This window comes from Aquarana catesbeiana, linkage group LG04 (genome assembly GCF_042186555.1).
Source record: "Aquarana catesbeiana isolate 2022-GZ linkage group LG04, ASM4218655v1, whole genome shotgun sequence".
Classification (NCBI taxonomy): domain Eukaryota; kingdom Metazoa; phylum Chordata; class Amphibia; order Anura; family Ranidae; genus Aquarana; species Aquarana catesbeiana.
Window position 1 is genome coordinate 373,293,705 of NC_133327.1, and position 22,446 is coordinate 373,316,150.

Here is a 22,446-nt window from a genome sequence, read left to right on the forward strand (position 1 = left end):
TCATTCCCTGTCTATTGTAGCTGGAATATCAGCTAAGGGCCAAGCATGATTTGTATTTGATTTGATGCAGTGAAGGGCAGATTAGACATTAGGGGTCTAATAGACCCCCGATGTCTCCATAAAGAAGACCTGTCACCTGCTCAATGCATGTTAACCACTAAAAAACTTCACGGCTTCTTCTATAAACTCTACACATCCTTCACTTAAAACCTCTGTTTACATCCTCCTTCATAAACACCTGGGTAAGTAGATTTAATTAAGTACAAAAAGAAGTAGCAGTCTGTAGCAATAAGCTTCCCAGAAGGCATTGCTGCCACTTTTACTGTCTGAGGCCCTAAGAAGTGAGCAAACTGTCACAGAGGACGGTAGCTCTCTCAGTGCTCTGGCGAATTTCACTTGCTTCTAGAGATCCTTATACAGAAGGAAGTCACATGAGAAGGAGAGGAAAACCTCTAGGTCACAACTGTAGATCCTCTAGCTTAAGCTTGTACTGGATCAGTTTTGGTAGCAAAACCTTGATAAAGGTTTTTGATGTAACGTAATGTAAGTAAAACAGCCTAATTCATAATTCTGTTTTAAATCGCTATGAAGCAAAATACTAGAAGCATAAATCAGTTCCATTAATATTAGCTGTCTTTGGTTGACCATGGTGAATGAAATATAGAAGGCATTGGAGGGGGAATATACTTTAGTTTTCCTCACCACAACATTAAGACTTACCTTGAGGAATTTGCTCTTCAGGAGTGAGAAATGACCTAAGCGTTCGAGGTCCATCTATGGATTCCCTGTCCAATATTTCTGCATCTCTTTTAAGGTATGGAAGCTGGGGCTGGGGAATATCACTGGGAGATGGACTTGACCCTCCTTCCGCCCCTCTGAAGCTAAGCTCGGAATTGTGTCTGGAGTGTCGTGGCCCCATATTGTGATGCATAGACTCATCATCCTCCTCTGGTATACTCCTGTTCATCATAACTCTCTGTGCAAAATAATAAGAAGACATTAGTGTTAAGTACTGCATAACCAAGACCCAGGGCCAGGTTGAAATGTATTGTGGTCTTAAAGCAGATCTATACTCTCTCAGCCAACATTAAATATTTTTTAATCCTTATGCTGCTTGCATTAGTAACTAGATAGGAATCTATATTATATTTATTTGTTTTAAAAGAGAAGTAAAGGAATATTTTTTTTGCACATTCATACTTACTTAGGTGGATGCAGCATGGGTCCAATGCTGCATCTGTCCCCCAGCGCCTCTGCACTGAGACCGAGCGATCGATTTTCAGTTTTCAGAGCTCCCCGAGCAGAGTGCTGCTGTCAGTCACAGCTCTCTGCTCTTCTCCCTCCTCGCACATTGGAGCGCTGGGCTGTGGAGGGGGCGAAGTGGCCATCTCAGGCTTTCATCAGCTCGCTGAGGGGCTGAGCCGGGTGTCAGTCCAGGCACCTGGTGGGTCCAGATTCCGTGGTTGGGATGACGCAGTGCCTGGACTGACATTGGTGACGTCAGCAGAGAGTGGAAACGGGTCACAGCAGTGCAAAACGAATTGCACTCCTGTGATCCATAGAAGTACAGCCAAACGAGCTTTGGCTATACTTCTCCTTTAAACTTTTTTTTACATTTCTTCAGTTGCTTTCTGGTTGCTGACCTGGGCCAAAATTATGTCTTCAGGGACAGTTTTTTCTTTCATCTCAAGGTGGGGAGGAGGAGCTTTCTCAGCTAAGCACACCCTCCTGCCTGCACAGCTGAGCTATAGGCAGATGGATTCCAGGAAGTAAATGCTACATGAATCATCTGTCCTTAGATCAGTGTTTCTCAACCTTTTTTTTAATTAAGGCACCCTTTAAAATTATAGACAATCTCAAGGCACCCTCTAAAATTATGGACAGTTTCGAGGCACCACATTCTAAATAATAGTTTTACATAATACATCGACACCATCACCATGGAGGTGATTTATTCTCTCAAATCCAATACACTTTTGCACATTTGTACTGACTAGTATTTCAATGTTTCTCTTCTCCCTAAGTTTTTCTCCATCACTCAGCTAATGTGACCCCAGCACTGACAGAGAGGGGCAGGGGAGGGTCATTGGTTGTTAGGATGCTGGCAGCTAGAAGGTCTTAATGGCGCACAATGAAAACCTGTGGCTTTAGGTAACTAAAAGGCAGGCTTCATCCATCTGCTGACTTGTATACAAGTTTGGGGCAATTTTTAGGGCACTTTGCCAAGGCACCCCTGAAAAAACCTCAAGGCACCCCAGGGTGCCTGGACACCCTGGTTGAAAAAAGGCTCCTCTAGATTGTCATGTCTGGAAATGCTAGGAGATAGCTTTTAAAGAGATTTCTCAATAAAATAAAGCATGGAGGCATGGATAGATGGGTAAGTTTGCTTTGAATATTAGAAATGAATTACCGGTATATAGCATTTCAGTTTGTGGGGCTCAGGTACAGTTATGTTTCACTTTAACACTGTAATCTGGTTTAATGGTGCCCTGCCCATGTGCACCTTTTGCTTTTTCAAACATATCAGAGAGGCTGCAATTGTTTTTATTTTAATAGTGGACCTATTGTTGTGACCTTCCTTTATGGATTAAAGAAAAATAAAGTTCTATCTGAATATCCTTGGGACATCCTTGAGACATGAATCACACGTTCCTGCTGGAGTTGGCTTGGCATGCTAACAGAAACAGGTAAGCTATGGTGTTATCTGTGTGTACGTTACACCTTTTGGAGTTGAATACAACTGAGTGGCACATTCTCAGTTCAGCAGGATCAAGGTGGGTTGGTCTCTTCAGTTTTCTCTAAGTATGTTGTGGACCAACCATATTTACTCAGCTAATATACTATTCCTATTTTCAGTAACCTACTTAGAGTAAATGAGTGCACACATTTAATTGATATATAATTGCTTAAACATTAATAGGACTAGTGATAAGTGAATCTGTCCAAGTTCGGGAGTTCAGAGTATTCTGTTAGATATTTGACAGATTCAAACCTTGGGGTGCCTTGCATTGAAGTTTATATGTGGGTGAATCTTGAAAGAAAACTCTGGTCATTTGTAGATAGTATAGAAAAAAGGGCATGGGAAACCATGTTCTGCCATGGGGGATCGATGTCAATGTAAAAAACAACTTAGTGTCGAGAGGGTCTTGTTTTTACTTTGAGGGTGATATGGAAAATACACGCATCCTGTCAATTACAGGTTTGGGGAATGATGTCTGAAAGATGTATTTGGTGTTATGGAAAAGCATTATTTTTTTCTTTGCTTTGCTTTTTTTTAGATAGTTTTGGAAGACAAATGTGTATTCATCAGGTGGTACGAAGCCTATATTGACTGGCAAAAGTAGTAGCCTCAACAAACCTAAATGTAGAATATGAGGCCACAGAATGGTGTGGCTAAAGCCCTTAACTGTAGCTTGGTAAAAAAAAATGACTAGTGAGAGGGTATGTTCAAGATTGCCAAAGCAGTGTAACATGGAAGCTCTTTTGTTTACTTGTAATTAGCCCCCCCCCCCCTGCAATAAACCCTTAGTCCAAAAGGCTATTCCTGAACCCTCTGAACAACTGAGGGTATGCCAAGAGCTAGGCACTCCCTCAGCAGCAGCCATTCGAGAACCCCTGACTGACCCACATACTGGCAGGAGAAGACACACTTTTATGCAATGAAGCAAACAGACCCACCGGAATGTGACATTGAGCTCACCCAGACCTGCAAAGCATCATTCAGTGTCTCATCTTGCCAGTCCACTCTCACAGCCAAGATCAACTACCTTCAGTCGGACATAAGAATTATTCGTAACCAAAGTAAAAATCCTTGAATAGATAGTTGAGTGCTCCAAGAACAAGAATCAGAGAAACAACCTTGTTATACTGGGTCTCCCAGTAGGTATGCAGAACCATGACCTTACTGCCATTGTGTAAATTCAGCTACCTGGTGTACTTGCTGATGCCGCCTTCTCCAACTTCTTTGCATTAGAGAGGACACACCACACACCCACCCAGTGCTCCCCCCAGCTTCCCACCTCACACCTTTATTTTTAGTTTCCTACTATACATACAGAAGAGCATACTTACCCAAAATAGATGTAGTATAATATACTAGGTGTCCATGAAAGAAAAAAGGGTCAATGACTTTTAAAAATAGCCTGCCGGCCCATGGGAGGGCAACCAACAGGTTAAAGTATCAAGTCGAGGTAACCTATATCAACCAAAAAGAAGGAAAGGTATTAGCTAGCAAGAGGGCCTCTTGCTTGCTAGCTAATTTTTTTCCTTCTTTTTGGTTGATATAGTTTACCTGGCCTTGATACTTTAACTTGATGGTTGTCCTCCCATGTACCGGCACACTATTTTTTTGAGATCATTGACCCTATTCCTTTCATGGACACCTAGTATATTATACTACATCCAATTTGGGTAAGTATGCTTGTTTCTTCCCAAAGGGATGAATTGATATACAGTAAAACCTTCGGTCCAAAGCACTTGTATATCAAAGCATTTTTTTTACAGGGTATAAAAGAGAAGAGAGGCACCTCTAAGTGTAGCAATAAGTTGCTAAATGTTGTATCTTCATTAAATGTAACCATATTGCTACACTTTGAGGCTCCTCTCTTCTTTTTTATACTCCAGTTGTGACATGACGCTACTCATGACTACTCAAGACATTGCTTGTATAGCAAGGCAAAATTTATTAAAACATTTGCTTGTCTTGCAAAACGCTCTCAAACCAAGTTACTCTCAAACCAAGGTTTTACTGTATAATATTAAATACATAAACGATTTTTTCATGTGGGTAGGTATAGCCATATAATTACCAATTTAACATATTATATTTTGTATACAGTAGCATGAAGTAGGATCTAGTTAAATGTTAGGAAGATGGAAGGGGACCATCCTGTGGAAAAAGAATGCTCCCTGCTTTAGCATGGGATGATAAAGTAGCATACTAATGATGGGCCTCCCAAGATGTTTTAAGTAGATATGGACTGATGATCTTTTGACTTTAAGATCAAGGCATCTTAACTTGCCAGTATTGGGCAAGTTAATTTGTAAGCTGCTTTTTAAAAGGATTAAACCCCTGTTTATCACCCTACATAAAAAAAATCTGCTACACAAATCCCAGAGTATATTTGAGCAAATTAGGAACTTTGGCATAGTTGTCCAAAGAGCAATTTTCCTTGTAAAGCAATCCTGAGAATGTTTGAGTCTAGGGGTAACCCACCACCCAAACTAACCTGCATGCTGTGCCAATTGAATCAACAAATATATACTGTACAGTACATCCACGGCCACCTACACCTCTACAGACCTGGACACTTTCCTTAAGGGTGTAGAGCCACCTCACCTGACCCCTTCCCAGTCAGCTGCACTGAGGCTCTCTCTCTAGCTCACTCTAACACTTTTACCCAAGTTATTACATCCCTTGATACGAAAAAGGCACTTAATTCAATGGAATGGCAGTACCTTTTGGCAACACTATTAAACTTGGATTTGTTCACAAGTTTATCTCCTGGGTCAAACTCCTATACTCTGGCCCAACCGCTAAAAGGAACCCCTACAATGCCCTCTTGTACCCCTTTTACCTTTCAGTGGGGTACAAGAAAAGGAGATCCCTCCCTGCCCTGACTATAATTCCTAGTGGCCTTGATACAAAACTCAAAATTTAAAGGTCTAATGATAGGCTCCCCAAAAGAAAAATATAATTATATATGTATATATATATATATATATATATATATATATATATATATATATATATATATATATATTTGTCATGTTTAACAGTATCATTGAAAGTGAAAGTAAAAGAAAATCCCAAATTTTATGCTGTCCATAGAAAAGCAATAGAGGGGAAATCTTCCAATGGGAATCACCTCTGTGGTTTTTATTTTTTGCTAAACAAACTAAAAAAGACCAACATTTTTGAGAAAAAGTTTTTCTTTGTTTTTGGGGGCACTGATGAGCACTGATGAGGAGGCACTGATCTATAGAATTGATGGGTATTGATAGGCGGCACTGATGGGCACTGATAGGCTACATGGATATGCAGCGCTGATGGGCACTGATAGGCGGCACTGGTGGGCACTGATAGGTGGCACTGATGGGCACTAATAGGTAGCACTGATAGGCGGCACTGATGGGCACTAATAGATGGCACTGGATAGGCAGCACTGATGAGGAGCTACTGACAGGCATTACTGATTGGCATCTGAAGGGCACTGACAGGCATTACTGATAGGGCACTGATTTGCACTGATTGGCACATTTAATGGGCACTGATTGGCACTTTGATGGGCACCTCTCATACGGGCTGTGCTGATAATCAATGTGCTGATTATTAGCACAGACCCCCCCTCCGATAGGGAGAGCCGCCGATCAGCTCTCCCTGTCAGCCCGAACCGAGGAAAGCTGTTTACTGGCACTTCCTGGTTCATGTTGTGACCAGCTGTGATTGGTGACATGCAGCACCAGCGATCGCCACGCTGAGCGCCCCCCCGCCCCGGGCACACGCCAGCATGTTTTCCTGCTGGACATCATATGATGCCCAGTCAGGATAACAGAACCACCACCCGACCAGTATTCTGCTATAAGCCAGATGGGAAGTGGTTAAACATGCCCTCCTGGCCACAGCCTCTAAAGCAAAGAGAGGAAGCTCCCGCAACATAAGAGGCTAGTCTCACCGGCACCATGTACCATCTAAGCAGTACCTTATAGTTTGCCTCTATGATGGAGGTGTTGATATAAGATTTGGAAGCCCAGCCCACTATTGCGTTCCATTCAGCTAAATCCAGTTCCATATTAATATCACAACTATTTATCTTTCCTGCAACCAGAAAATAAATTTGCATGATTCCCCCATCAGTACAAGCAGCGCTGACAAGGAATCCCTCCTGCTGAGCAATTGTCTGATTTTGGCAGGGGGGCGGGCGGGGGAAGCCATCCCGCCTGGAGAAGACAGTAATTATTGCTAGCAGCTATAGCAGCCACTAGTGATAATCGCAAGTGAATCCAGCAGGCTGGTTGTACCCAAGTTGATTGACTGATCAACTTGGTACATTCAGCCTGCCCACACACGGTTTGAATCTCAGCTGTTTCCTGACGAACATTTGAGCCATCTATGGCTGACCTAAAGCTCTGAAATATGATGTGTGTTTATCAACAGATCTGCACAAAGATTCAAAAGCAGTGAATCCAGACATATCAAATTTCCCCATTAAGGGGTTAACAAAGTGTGTTATCTGAGTATAACGAAAGAGTTCCACATATGGCATTTGGTAATGTTCACAAATAAATTGCAGAGATAAAACCTATCCCCCATTACACACATGTTCAATCTGTAGGAGCCCCTTATTAATCCACCAGAACGCAGAAGGTGTGAGGTTTGGGGTAAACAGGGGATTATGGAACAAGAGGGCCAGAGGACTATATGAGAATTTGAGGCGATAAGATGCACACAGCCTATCCCATAGATTCAATGAAAATTATAACATAGTGTGGAGGGGGGGTCATTCCTTGGCAGGTAAACACATTAAATGACTAATAGGTCTCAGGCAATAAGGCATAGATTCCAGGAACATCCAGGGTAAAAAGAGTTGTTGGGTGTGATACCAAACTAGGGGCGCTAATTGTGTGGCTTGGAAATATTTAACAAAGTCAGGAGGTCGACCTCTAGGAGATGGTTCCCGGAGACTTGATTAACTGGCTGTTCCCCTGTGCACTTACAGTTTGTCTCTTTTTTACAGGGTCTTTCAGGGATTAGTCTCTATTCGCATTTAGTATAGTCACATAGGTAATCGTAAATCACTCCCTGCTGCTGGTGCAGTCTCTGCAGCACATGTATTGTGGAATTCTAGTAAGTGCCACATACCAATCTGTTGGCAAGCAGCTGGTTTTGCAAAGTACATCTTGGAATCCAGGGTATTTGGTCAAGGACCGCTGTACTATTAGGTTTAAGACATGGACCAGGGAAGGAAGTCCACATCATGGAGCGTAATTTTTTTAAGAGCACTGGCACGCTCTGGGCCACCCTCTCTCTCTTTGCTCAATCACTTTGTTTTTTGATTACAGAAGAGGGGAACACATGCGTGTCACTGTCATCTTCTACAAGGCTGAAATTATATGGTCAAACATTTCCACTGACTCCTCATAGCCAGTTTGCAGGAGTATGATGGGATTAGGAAGTAGAAAGAGGAGGAGGATAAAGAGGACAATGCAAAAAAATGACTTGAAAAATCTTCTTTCATGTTGACAGTGGTGCTTGTCTGCTGGCCATCTCTTTCCACAACTTCTTGGATATCCATGTATGCTTTGCAGCTTCTCCTCTGTTGTTTAATTTCAATTTCTATAGACTACAAATCCCATGGTATCTTGCTCCCTGCAAACAGTGATTCCTGTACTGACTCCACCTCCTCCTCTCAGCAACTCTGTAGTTCAGAAGGCAGGATCTCTGAAATGTGTGACACTGCAGTTTCTACTTACAGGGCATGGTGGTTCTTTGTTACAGAATGTAAAGAAATAAATGTGTTGGGACCTTCACAAAGTTGATTTACAAACTTCAAGATCGTTCAGAGTAGACTAGAAATAACTGACATACAATATGAAAATGAATATATGATTTTAAATTTTGACTGTAGATACTCTTTAAAAATAGGCCAATAAAAAAAAACTAAAAAAAAAAAAACACAAAAGAAACGCAAGCTCCAAAACACTGTCTCTGAAACAAAAGCCCACTTTTTTTACAGGAAGTCTTGAATAAAAAAAGCATTTTAAGCTAAAATAAATTCTCTGTCAATATAAGGCTTCATTCACATGGGCATTCTAATCTGTACATCCGTGTGAAGGACTTCACCCCATGTGAGATGCCCAGCAGTCACATGCAGGCAAGTAACTTATCTGAGAAGAGAACTGCATGATCTCCAAACGCACATCTGGCCAGACCAATGCAGGAATCAATAAACAGTATGTCTGCGTCCTGATCCATGTGTTGGTCCCACAGGGATGTACAATTGTTGATGCATTTGGAGAACTGTGCAGGTTGCTGCAGTTGCCCACGAGTAATTGATTTTAACACGTTGCCTGTACTTGTGCATTCCACGCTGGCAAAGACAGCCCTTCGTACAGGTGTATGAATGGGTACTTGAGTGTGAATGAGGCCTAAAAAAAACAAACCAATATACCTCCAAAATAAATAAAAACTGCGAATTATCAATCCCCCAATTGAAAAATTATAAGTAGAAGATCCATCATCAAATTCCTTAGTTAAATGGACAGAGGCACAACAGTTATACCGAACACTGTCCCTGAAGAAGGCGAAGAATAAAAGGTTCTTTCTAAAACAAGCCCATTATGAAGAACGAGAAAGTACAGGACACATGCTGGCCCTCCTGGCAAGGTCCCAAAATACCCTTATGCCTACCCCAATGTCTATTGGGACTTATGCTGGTAGGGTGACAGTGTGTCCAGTCGAAATAGTGGACAACTTCAAAGATTATTACTCTGATTTTTACAGGTCCAAGGTGGGAGAGATAGGCAGGGAAATGGGAGAATTCATTCAGGGATTAACTATCCCACATCTCTCGGATGAAGATAGGGCATTGTTGAAAACACTGATCACTATTGAAGAAGTACAAGAGGCGGTATTGCAGTCAGCTAACCATAAAACACCAAGGCCAGATGCACTACCAAATGAGCTTCATTGGGAATACAGGGAGATAATGCTGCCAGAGTTACTACAAAGTATTAAATGGGGCACTGGAGAAGGCAGGATTACAGTTGTCTATGACAGAGGCTATGATTATAATAATACCAAAAGAGGGGAAAGACCTAACTTAACCTGCATCATATAGACCAATCTCCCTGCTTTGTGCAGATGTTAAACTAATGGCAAAAGTGTTGGCCACTATATTGAGTAAAATAATCCATCCTGATCAATGTGGTTTTATCCCCGGTAGATCAACATCCTTAAATATAAGGAGATTGTTTTTCAATTTACAAATCCCACCGGAAGAGACTGGTTCAAAGATTGTGCTGTCCTTCGATGCTGTTAAAGTCTCTGACAGTTTTGGATGGCAGTATTTATGGTGGGTCCTGTATTTACAAAATGGGTGAAGCTATTGTATACTGGCCCAAGAATGAAAGTGAAAATTAATGAAAAATACTCTGAATAGTTTTCGCTAGCTCGGGGGACAAGACAGGGGTGTCCGTTGTCATCCCTGCTCTTTTGCCTGGCGGTGGAACCTCTGGCAATAGCTAATAGAACAGAGGGTAATATAAAAGATTTTAAAAGGGGGACAAATAAAGAAAATATTTTGCTATACAGTGGGGCAAAAAAGTATTTAGTCAGCCACCAATTGTGCAAGTTCTCCCACTTAAAAAGATGAGAGAGGACTGTAATTGTCATCATAGGTATACCTCAACTATGAGAGACAAAATGTGGAAAAAAATCCTGACAATCACATTGTCTGATTTTTTAAAGAATTTATTTGCAAATTATGGTGGAAAATAAGTATTTGGTCACTTACAAACAAGCAAGATTTCTGGCTCTCACAGACCTGTATCTTCTTCTTTAAGAGGCTCCTCTGTCCTCCACTCATTACCTGTATTAATGGCACCTGTTTGAACTTATTATCAGTATAAAAGACATCTGTCCACAACCTCAAACAGTCACACTCCAAACTCCACTATGGTGAAGACCAAAGAGCTGTTGAAGGACACCAGAAACAAAATTGTAGACCTGCACCAGGCTGGGAAGACTGAATCTGCAATAGGCAAGCAGCATGGTGTGAAGAAATCAACTGTGGGACTAATAATTAGAAAAAGGAAGACATACAAGACCACTGATAATCTCCCTCGATCTTGGGCTCCACGCAAGATCTCACCCCGTGGGGTTAAAATGATCACAAGAACGGTGAACAAAAATCCCAGAACCACACAGGGGAACCTAGTGAATGACCTGCAGAGAGATGGGACCAACGTAACAAAAGCTACCATCAGTAACACACTACGCCGCCAGGGACTCAGATCCTACAGTGCCAGACGTGTCCCCCTGCTTAAGCCAGTACATGTTCGGGCCGTCTGAGGTTTGCTAGAGAGCATTTGGATGATCCAGAAGAGGGCTGGGAGAATGTCATATAGTCAGATGAAACCAAAGTAGAACTGTTTGGTAGAAACACAACCCGTCCTATTTGGAGGAGAGAGAATGCTGAGTTGCAACCAAAGAACACCATACCTACTGTGAAGCATGGGGGTGGCAACATCATGCTTTGGGGCTTTTTCTCTGCAAGGGGGACAGGACGACTGATCCATGTACATGAAAGAATGAATGGGGCCATGTATCGTAAGATTTTGAGTGCAAACCTCCTCCCATCAGCAAGGGCATTGGAGATGAAACGTGGCTGGGTCTTTCAGCATGACAATGATCCCAAACACACTGCCCGGGCAACGAAGGAGTGGCTTCGTAAGAAGCATTTCAAGGTCCTGGAGTGGCCTTGGCAGTCTCCAGATCTCAACCCCATAGAAAACCTTTGGAGGGAGTTGAAAGTCTGTGTTGCCCAGCAACAGCCCCAAAACATCACTGCTCTAGAGGAGATCTGCATGGAGGAATGGGCCAACATACCAGCAACAGTGTGTGATAACCTTTTGAAGACTTACAGAAAACATTTGACCTCTGTCATTGCCAACAAAGGATATATAACAAAGTATTGAGATGAACTTTTGATATTGACAAAATACTTATTTTCCACCATAATTTGCAAATAAATTCTTTCCAAAGCAAACAATGTGATTGTCTGGATTTGTTTCCACATTTTGTCTCTCATAGTTGAGGTATACCTATGATGACATTTACAGGCCTCTCTCATCTTTTTAAGTGGAAGAACTTGCACAATTGGTGGCTGACTAAATACTTTTTTGCCCCACTGTATGTGGATGATATCCTTCTGTCTCTGGGAGATGCAAATCGTTCCCTGATAGCAGCAATGGATATCATAAATACATTTGGGTCATTCTCTGGGCTCTCCATCAACTGGGAGAAATCTGTTCTTCTACCAGTTGATGAAGTAGAGCAGGAGTTAATGGAGAACACTAGACAATTACAGGTAGTAGAAAGTTTCAAATATCTGGGAATAAATATAGCGGTAAATCCTAAACTGTATGTATTAAAGAATCTAGAACCCTTAATAAGGGCATTTAAAGTAAAATATGGGACATGGAACTGTCTCCCCCCTCTCAGTAGTGGGTCGATGCAGTTTGATTAAAATGATATGGTTGCCCCAACTTCTTTATATTTTGCACAATTTGCTAATATGGATTCCCGGAGTATGGTTTAAGAAATTTGAGGGCCTTTTTAGAGAATTGATTTGGAAAAAACAAGCTCGAGTCGATTTGCGAGTGCTGCAGCTGCCAAAAGATAGAGAAGGTTTGGCTTTCCCGCACCCTTGGAGCTACTTTTTGGCAGCTCAGCTACAACAGGTGGGGGGTTGTAACATTACTAGTGGTAATGTTACCACTAGTTACAACTCATGAGCGGTGTAACTAGCGACTTGTACCCCACATACATCTTTGATAGAAGCACCATAAGCAGACTCAAGGGGGGGAGGGGGGCAGTGCCCTTCGGCAAAGCTGTTGATGAAGGTTTGGACATTTGGCCAGCTCTCCCAGAGGTCTTTCCTCCTGGCAGTGGAATTTTCACTTTCAGTATTTTTTTTGGAAATTGTAACAGAATACAAAACCACCAGAGGTGGAAACAGTATACTTTGTATATAAGAAAGAAACATTTTTAGATAACAGAAAGTCATACAAGGATACACATCCCAGTCTCCAAAGTTCAGGTAGTCCATGAACATCATCAGATAACACAGGGGGAATAATTCAGACCTGGAACCATACCATTCAATAAAAGTGCCCCTTTAGCCATACCATAGAACCAACAACAGCAGTAAAGCTCAGTCTATACCATAGATTTCCAGTGTATGGCGAATAGGCTTGATGTCCAGCCTCAACAAAAAAAAAGAAAAGCAAAGAAAAGATTGAAAAAAAAAAAAGAAGAAATAGGAAAAGAAGAACAGAGTTACAGGTCCAGACTATAACAGAGGAGACACTCATCCCACCGCATATAAAGAACCATCAGGTTTAAAAGGTAATTTGGCCCAGGGTTCCCAGGTCAATTCAGATTTAGCAACCGTGTCATGAAGCACACTAGCGTTTTCATGCAACATGATCCACGTAATTTTTTTCTTTGCCTGTGCGAGAGAAATGGAGGGTTGCTTTGAGGCTTTAGCAATAGTCATTTTGGCCCCCAATAAGATAAAGAAAATCAAACGTTGAAGGTGATGAGGGACAACCTCCACCAGGCCATTGAGCAAAGCTATATGGGCCTCTAAAGAACAAACACCCCCATGACTCTACGCAACAAGGCAAAGACTCTGATTTAAAAACGACAAATCCGTGATCACTCCCACTATAGATGGTACATAGACCCTTGCAAACTGCACCTTCGAAAACACAGAGGAGACACAGAGGAGTACATTCTGGCTAACCTGGCTGGGGACTAGGTAACATCGTGTGAGTATTTTCAAATTGGCTTCCGCCAGAGCCAATTTCATAATACCAGTGTAAATCCTAGAAAGCACTTATGCCATAAGTCTAAATCCATATCCTCCCCAAAGTCCCGCTCCCAATCAAGCATATAGGAAAACTTAGGGGTATGCCCATTAGCAGCCCATAAATGAGGGAGATACCCCCTCTCTGGCCTGAGTCAACCACTGCGTACACCACTTTTCATTAGACATGTGCAATTCTTTTCGGTTGTAAATTCGAAAACATTTTTGGTTATTCGGAGATTCCAATGTATCCAAATCTCTGAATAACCAATAGTATCAATTTAGTAGAAAATTTGTTTAATTTAATTTCATTTATTCATTTTCTAACAAATTAGACATTTTTAGAATGATTCAAATTGTGTGTGAAGAGCTGGTTGTTAAGGAGCGGGCCGGGAAGTTGGCCGCCGTCTCCTTAACAACCGATGACTTATCAGCTGTCGCGGGCTTCCCCGCTGAGAGCTGAAATGTAAACAAAAGAATGCCAACAACAGAAAATTCAGAAAATGAAACATTGGGTCCCCCCAATCCATGTAAAAGGAATGGGGATGAGCAAACGCCCCCTTCTTCTGAACCATGCCAGTCCACATGCCCTCAACATGGGGGGGTGCTTTGGGGCAGGTGAAGTCAGCGGATGACCCCGCCCCCTTGTGACATCATCGACTGGGGCATGCTGGGTCGATGACGTCACAAGAGGGCGAAGTCACCCGCTGACATCATCGGATGACTCCATCCCTTAGTTATTTAACCACCCTTCTGGTATGATTATGTCAGATTTTTGCGACTCAAAGCGGCACAATTGTTTTGCATAGAAATTTGGCGTTTTATATTGTAGGCCTGTAACTCTTAGTAATAACACACTTAAATCTGTCCAAACAAGAGTCTAGTAGTTATCCCGGGTATGATAAAGTTTGAAACACGCAATCATGAATTATAATATAATAAATAACTATAAATAATAATAAAAAATAATAGTATAATCATAATAAAATGAATTTCCCCATGATTCACCATCGCTCAATTCTGCAAGTGTTCTAATTTACTATCACTGTTTTTTAGCTGGTCTAAAACCACTTATGATGTAAAGGGACACTTTTTGGTTGCCATGGACAATCTCAAGTTTCCAGGCAGAAAGAACAGTATATATAATATAAAACTGCATGTAGGCATTGGACAAAGCATTAGGGACAAAAGGGATGTGAAATGATTTCATACAATAATGTAATCTGTAAGATTACAGTGTACTGTATGTGTTATGAATTTTGTACTTTTTGAATTTGCCGCCGGGCTCCGTCTCCATGCATAGCGACGTTCACAGGGAATGGAGCCCGGCACACAGAGCATCGAGCGGAGTACACAGCCCGCAGACACAGCGGGGGGGGACATCGCAGGATCCTGGGGACAAGGTAAGTAACCTGCACCAGGACCCTGCTGTCAGGGCTGGGCTCAGCCCTTCCTTCTCTGAGCTGGTCGCTCAGCTGTCTGCTAATTGCCAGCTCCTATCTCTCTACAGTGACTCACCTGTTGATGATATCCTGCTCGTGAGTCATGCCTACTTCAGCCGTCCAGCCCAGATGATCTCTGCCTTTGCCTTGATCACATCTCTAGAGACGCTCACCTGTGTTCCTGTTAAAGACTTGGTTGGCTGACATTCATTCTGGCTCCAGATCCTGCTTACTGTTCTACTACACTCATCTCTGGCTCCCTGACATTTTGGCTTGTCTGACTATCCGTTCTGGTTCCTGAACTCTGGCTATGTTTTGACTACGTTTACTCTGTTTACACCTGCAATGTGCATGAAGCTTTATAAAAAGGGTGCCAGTTTATCCAAAAGCCCCTCTTTAGGGTGAATCTGCACAACAATTCACCAGGATCATGAATCTTGGAGCCAACAAATTTGCTTCTAACCCATGGTAGCAGCAAACCCAAACCCCATCCTTAACCACTTGACCACTGGGCACTTAAACCCCCTTAACAACCAGACCAATTTTCAGCTTTTGGTGCTCTCACACTTTGAATGACAATTACTCATGCAACACTGTACCCAAATTAAATTTTTGTCCTTTTTTCACACAAATAGAGCTTTCTTTTGGTGGTATTTAATCACCGCTGGGTTCTTTATTTTTTGCGCTATAAAAGAAAAAAGACCGAAATTTCTGTAAAAAAATGAATTTTTCTTTGTTTCTGTTATAAAATTTTGCAAATTAGTAATTTTTTCTTCATATATTTTGGCCAAAATTTATACCGCTACATATCTTTGGTAAAAAATAACCCAAATCGGTGTATATTATTTGGTCTTTGTGAAAGTTATAGAGTCCACAAGCTATGGTGCCAATCTCTGAAAATTGATCACACCTGAAGTACTGACGGCCTATCTCATTTCTTGAGACCCTAACATGCCAGAAAAGTACAAATACCCCCCAAATGACCCCTTTTTGGAAAGAAGACATTCCAAGGTATTTAGAAAGATGCATGATGAGTTTTTTGAAGTTGTCATTTTTTCCCACAATTCTTTGCAAAATCAAGATTTTTTTTTCTTTTTTTTTTTTTCACAAAATTGTCATATTAGCAGGTTATTTCTCACACACAGCATATACATATCACAAATTACACCCCAAAACACATTCTGCTATTACTCCCGAGTACGGTGATACCACATGTGTGAGACTTTTACACAGCGTGGCCACATACAGAGGCCCAACATGCACGGAGCACCTTCAGGTGTTCTAGAGCACCCAGGCCAATTCTGACATTTCTTTCCTACATGTAAAAATCATAATTTATTTGCTAGAAAATTACATAGAACCCCAAAACATTATATATGTTTTTTTAGCAAAGACCCTAGAGAATACAATGGCGGTCGTTGCAACTTTTATCTCGCACGGTATTTGCACAGCAATTTTTCGAACGCGTTTTTTTTTTTTTTAAATCTGTTTTGTGCTTTCAAAAAAAAAAAACAAGTTAGCTCAATGTTTTTGCATAATGTGAAAGATGAAGTTATGCCGAGTAAATAGATACCTAACATGTCACTCTTCAAGATTGCACACGCTCGTGGAATGGCGTCAAACTTCGCTACTTAAAAATCCCCATAGGAGATGCTTTAAAATGTTTTACTGGTTACATGTTGTGATTTACAGAGGAGGTCTACGGCCAAAATTATTGCTCTTGCTCTACCAATTGCAGTGATACCTCACTTGTGTGGTTTAAACACCATTTTCATATGTGGGCGGGACTTACGTATGCGTTCGCTTCTGCATGCGAGCACACGGGGACATGGGGGAAAAAATGTTTTTTTTTTAATTGTTCATTTTACTTTATTTATTTTAGTTTGATGCTTTTTTCCAAAAAATAAATTTTTTTGATTACTTTTATTCCTATTACAAGGAATGTAAACATCCCTTGTAATCGGAATATGGCATGACAGGTCCTCTTTATAGTGAGATATGGGGTCAATAAGACCCCACATCTCACCTCTAAGCTGGGAAGCCTGAAATAAAAAACAAACAAACCGATCCTGGCTTCGATCGTAGCGGTGAGTCGGTAGAAGCACCTGAGGGCGGCGGGAGGGGGGGGACATCCCCTCTCACCTCCTGTAAGAACGATCAAGCAGCGGAACAGCTGCTATGATTGTTCTCAGGGTGTAGGGAATCGCCGGCTGAAAAAGCTGATATCTGAATGATGCCTGTAGCTGCACCCATCATTCAGATATCCCCGCACAAAGTCAAGGACGTCGTATGACGGCCGGCGGGCGGGAAGTGGTTAAAACACATTTTTTTTAACACAAAGTTGTCCATTTATACAATATTTCTAACACATAGCATGTACATACCAAAAATCACACCCCAAAATAGATTCTCCTACTCCTCCTGACTCGAGTACGGCAATACCACATGTGTAAGACTTCCACAACCTGACCACATACAGAGGCCGAGTACAGCCGAGTATGGCAGAGTATGGCTGAGTATAGCCGAGCATGGCTGGGTATGGCTGAGCATGGCAAAATATGGCTGGGTATCACCAAGTATTGCAGAGTATGGCTGGGTATGGCAGAGTATGGCTGGGTATGGCTGGGTATGGCAGAGTATGGCTGGGTATGGCTGGGTATGGCGGGGTATTGCAGAGTATTGCAGGGTATTGCAGAGTATTGCGGGGTATTGCGGGGTATTGCAGAGTATTGCGGGGCATTGTAATGTATTGCAGGGCATTGCAGAGTATTGCGGGGTATTGCGGGGCATTGCAGAGTATTGCGGGGCATTGCAGAGTACTGCGAGGCATTGCAGAGTATTGCGGGGCATTGCAGAGTATTGCGGGGCATTGCAGAGTATTGCAGGGTATTGCAGAGTATTGCGGGGTATTGCAGAGTATTGCGGGGCATTGCAGAGTATTGCAGGGTATTGCAGGGTATTGCAGAGTATTGCGGGGTATTGCAGAGTATTGCGGGGCATTGCAGAGCATTGCAGGGTATTGCAGAGTATTGCACAGTGAATTGCAGAGTATTGCACAGGGAATTGCAGAGTATTGCAGGGTATTGCACAGGGAATTGCAGAGTATTGCAGGGTAGTGCTAGGTATTGCTGAGCATGGGGGGATGGCTGAGCATGGAGGGATGGATGGATGTGACTGCACATGTCACTGAGCAGCGCTGTGGGCACTACACATCCAGCCCACAGCGCTGCTCCCATCCCATCCCTCCCCCTCTGTACCGATCGATACAGAGAGGGGAGAGAGGAACCGGAGTCATTACATGACCCCGGTTTGTTTACATGTGATCGCTTTGTCATTTGACGGAGCGATCACATGGTAAACGGCCGCGATCAGCGGCCGTTTACTGTGATCTATGATGCGCTGGGTCCTCTGGACCCGGCAGTCACGGATGTTCCCGTGTGCGCGCCCCAGGGGGCGCGCGGGAGCATTTTTCTGGGATCACGTCATATGACGTGCTCCCAGAGTTATCCAACCGCCCTGCAGCCGTCATTTGGCTATGGGTCGGTTGGTAACTGGTTAAAGTATAACTAAAGGCAAAACTTTTTTTTTAGTTTTGGATAGAGTGGCGAGGGTTTAGAACACCTATCAGTTTTTATTGCTGTCTGTGCCACCTTTAGGAAGATTCACTCTCTCTTTTTGTCCTGTTTTCTATTATCACTGAAAGTGAAAGTAAAAGAAAATTCCAAATATTGGGTTGTCCCCAGAAAATTAATAGAGGGGAAACATTCCAATGGGGACACTAGTTCTAGTGACCTGGGGGTCCCCAAGGAATTCCCTTAATTTGCAGGGATTTCCTCTCACTTCCTGTTTGGCTATGGGACAGGAAGTGAAGGAAAATCTCTGCAATGGGACACAGATGGTGAAAAAAAAAAGATGAATTTTCATGAGAATGCTGTGATCATACCTAAAGGATGAGAGTGCTTTTATTTAAATTGCTGGGGATGATTTCCTGTATTCACCTGACCTTGGACATTACCTGTGGGCATGGGATACGAAGATGTCATGTACAGCCATGACCTGTAAGCAAACTGGTGTGTCTGCTCAGTTCTGACACTATTGTTACTAACTATATGTACAGATTTGGGGGCTTGATATAAATAACCATGTAAACACTTGAATACTTGATGACCAGGCCATTTTTTGCGATACGGCACTGTGTTATTTTAACTGACAATTGCGTGGTTGTGCGACGTTGTACCCCCAAAAAAATGTACGTCCTTTTTTTCCCACAAATAGAGTTTTCTTTTGGTGGTATTTGATCACCTCTACAGTTTTTATTTTTTGCACTATAAAAAAAAGACCTACAGTTTAAAAAAAAAAAAAAAAAAAACAATATTTACTTTCTGCTATAAAACCTATCCAATAAAATTAAAAAAAAAATCTAATTTACTCATAAATTTAGGCCAATTCGTATTCTGGTACATATTTTTGAAAAAAAAAAAAAAAACCCAATAAGCATATATTGACTGATTTGAGCAAAAGTTGTAGCGTCTACAAACTATGGAATATTTTTTTTTAATTATTTTTTTTACTAGTAATGGTGGAGATCAGCGACTTATAGCGGGACTGCATATTGCGGTGGACATTTTTACACTAACTGACACTTTTTGGGAATCAGAGACACTAATACAGTGATCAGTGCAAAAAATATTCACTGTCACTGTACTAATGACACTGACTGGGAAGGGGTTAATATCAGGGGTGATAAAAGGATTAAAGAGGTTGTAAACCCTCATGGTTTTTCACCTTAATGCATTCTATGCATTAAGGTAAGAAGTCTTTTTTAGTGCTGCAGCCCCCCCCAGCCACCCTGTTTTACTTACCTGGACGCTGTCATCCTCTGTCCGGGAAGGAGCACACCATCTGTAGCTGGTGTCTCGTGTCCCGATTGGATAGACTGATAGCAGCGCAGCCATTGGCTCCCAGTGCTGTCAATCAAATCTAATGACGCAGCGCCGGGGGGCGGGCCGATTCCTGCATTCTGTGTGAATGGACACCGATGCGGGACTCGGGAGTGGGCCCGTACGGGTGTCCACCAAGGAGAGCGTTTCTCCAACATGGACACTCGATGCGGGGAGGAGCCACCAGCGCCGCCGGGAGGACCCCAGAAGAGGTAGATCGGGGCCACTCTATGCAAAACAAACTGCACAGTGGAGGTAAGTATAACATGTTTGTTATTTTAAAAAAAACAAAAAAACGAGGGTTTACAACCCCTTTAACTGTGTGCCTAACTAGTGTTTTTCTAAACTGTGGGAGGTGCTTTTCCTAGAGGAAGACATAGATCCCAGTCCCTGCTTTGAAGGAACGCAGGATCCATGCCCTCCCTCATGTCAAAACGGCCATCTTCCTTTTTTACATTGCAGTTCTGTCTCTCTGGCTGATGATTGGCGGGTGACGGCGGACATCAAATCTTTGGTACCCGCGCTCGGCTCCCACTGTGTGTGATCACAGTGGAAGCGAGCCGCCGGTGCCGCGCTTGCGCGCCCCCTAACCAGGAGAGCCTGATCACGTATATATATATATATATATATATATATATATATATATATATATATATATATATATATATATATATATATATATATATATATGTGTGTGATCTGGTGCAGAGGTGCCGCCCTGTAGCAGTAAAACTGTTATAGAGCGGACCTTAAGTGGTTAATGTTTTGATGAAATTTAAAAACCTCTTTGTATGTAATGTTTGTAATATCATCTGTCCCTGGGGCAGCCATATTGGATCGTTACATATGCAGACTCTGATTCCTACTTTGCAGTTGTACACAATGGTTCTGTTTTACTCTGTGCTCCTTGCTGCTGTTTACATTATATTTTGTAATATCTGCACTCACAGCTTGTACACAATTAGAAAAAGTTCTGACCTGCTGTGTTCCCTTACTGAGGGATAGTTAGTAAATATGACGTCTGACAGGTTGAAGAATTGCTGCCTGAATTATAAGCCGCAAACCTCGTATTTCCCATCTTTCCCACATAAACTCAGCATACAAAGAGGATGTGATACTTTCAAACACAAATCAACTATTTACATGTAAAATATTTGAGTTTAAAGTACTAACCTGGGTAAGAACAATCTCTGAATTTAAAAAAGTGTTGAAATCTCAGGACTCAGAGTTGAGTGTACAACCAGGAAGAGGAACTGGTTTTCAATATCACGCACATTTTATGCAAATTCTCTCCTCCCTATGATGTAATACGTAGCTAGAATTACAGGCTGAAAAGCCAGATGAGTAAGTAAATAGTGAACGGGTAAACTTTCCTGGTTATTGAAAGCACAGAAATAGGTCATGTACACAGAATGTGATAGTAGCTTCCAGAGACATAACATTTTGGACAGTTAGTGCAGATGGCAAAAAAAAAAAAAAAATGAAAACAGAGCCATACAGAAAATGAAGATACGTACAGTATTGCTAAAGGCAACACTTTTTTTTTTTTAACCTTGAATGGTGTAGAGAGGGATTAGAACACCTGTAAGGTTTTTATTCCTGTCTGTGTCATTAGGGAGATTCACCTTCTCTATTTGTCCTGTTTACTAAAAAGATGCACAATAGTGATTAATTGTGTATGTGATTTCGCGCAAAAACTTCTGGGTGAATAACGCTGTTTCATAAAGATGCACAACTAATATAATTCCTCAAAGTGTAGAACCACAATAGATAAAAGTGTAAATATAAGTGAATGTCCTTCAATGATATAAAGAACATAAAAGAACATAAAAAAGGTGACTTCAGTGCTACTCAAATAGCATAAATAAAGTGTGACTATTAAGGTGAACATGCGTTGATAGGTGATCTGTTGACTTTTCGTGGCGTTGGATGCCCACTAGGGGCTCCCAGAACTCTCACCTCGATGACACAATAAAAGTGCCTGTGTACATCCTTTGGGTCTGTGCTCTTTCTGGTCCAGTCCTGTGCTGGCGTTCTGTTCCGGCTATCACTTGAGTCTGATCACCCCAATCTTACATATGGTGGAGGTTTGGATGTTGGGCAGAGTTGGAAGACTTCCAGATCCTCACATACCAAAAACGGTGAGTAGAAAGAAACTGTTTTGCAGCAATGCTGTGAGGAGCAGCTCATGTGAACCAGTGGAGTCTGCATGTGAAAGTCTGCTGCTTGCAAGTCTTAAAGATTCTTTCTCACTTCCTGTTTTGGCTATGAGACAGGAAGCAAAGGAAAATCTGATAGAGATGGCAACCCTCCCTTACTGTATCAAAAATTTAAAAAAAAAATTGCCTTTAGTTCTACTTTAAATATGAATCTTAAAGCTTCTGTGTGACAATCCAAAGGGTCCCAAATCCAGTTACTATGTAACACACAAGCTTCATCAAGTAGGGTAGGGTTTCAGTAACATAGGCAGTG

At 41.9% G+C, this 22,446-nt stretch overlaps 1 protein-coding gene across 1 annotated transcript in view; it reads right to left on the reverse strand.

Annotated features, from left to right (window-relative positions):
* TRAF3IP2 (TRAF3 interacting protein 2) overlaps nucleotides 1-21,299 on the reverse strand; it is a 109,567-nt gene extending 88,268 nt beyond the window's left edge. Inside the window, exons 1-2 of the mRNA XM_073627095.1 lie at nucleotides 21,148-21,299; nucleotides 721-976 (exon numbers count right to left, since the gene is read on the reverse strand). Coding sequence (XP_073483196.1) covers nucleotides 721-970 — 250 coding nt within the window. The 5' untranslated portion in view covers nucleotides 971-976; nucleotides 21,148-21,299. The remainder of the gene's footprint in view (nucleotides 1-720; nucleotides 977-21,147) is intronic.
* Between the last annotated feature and the right edge of the window lie 1,147 nt (nucleotides 21,300-22,446).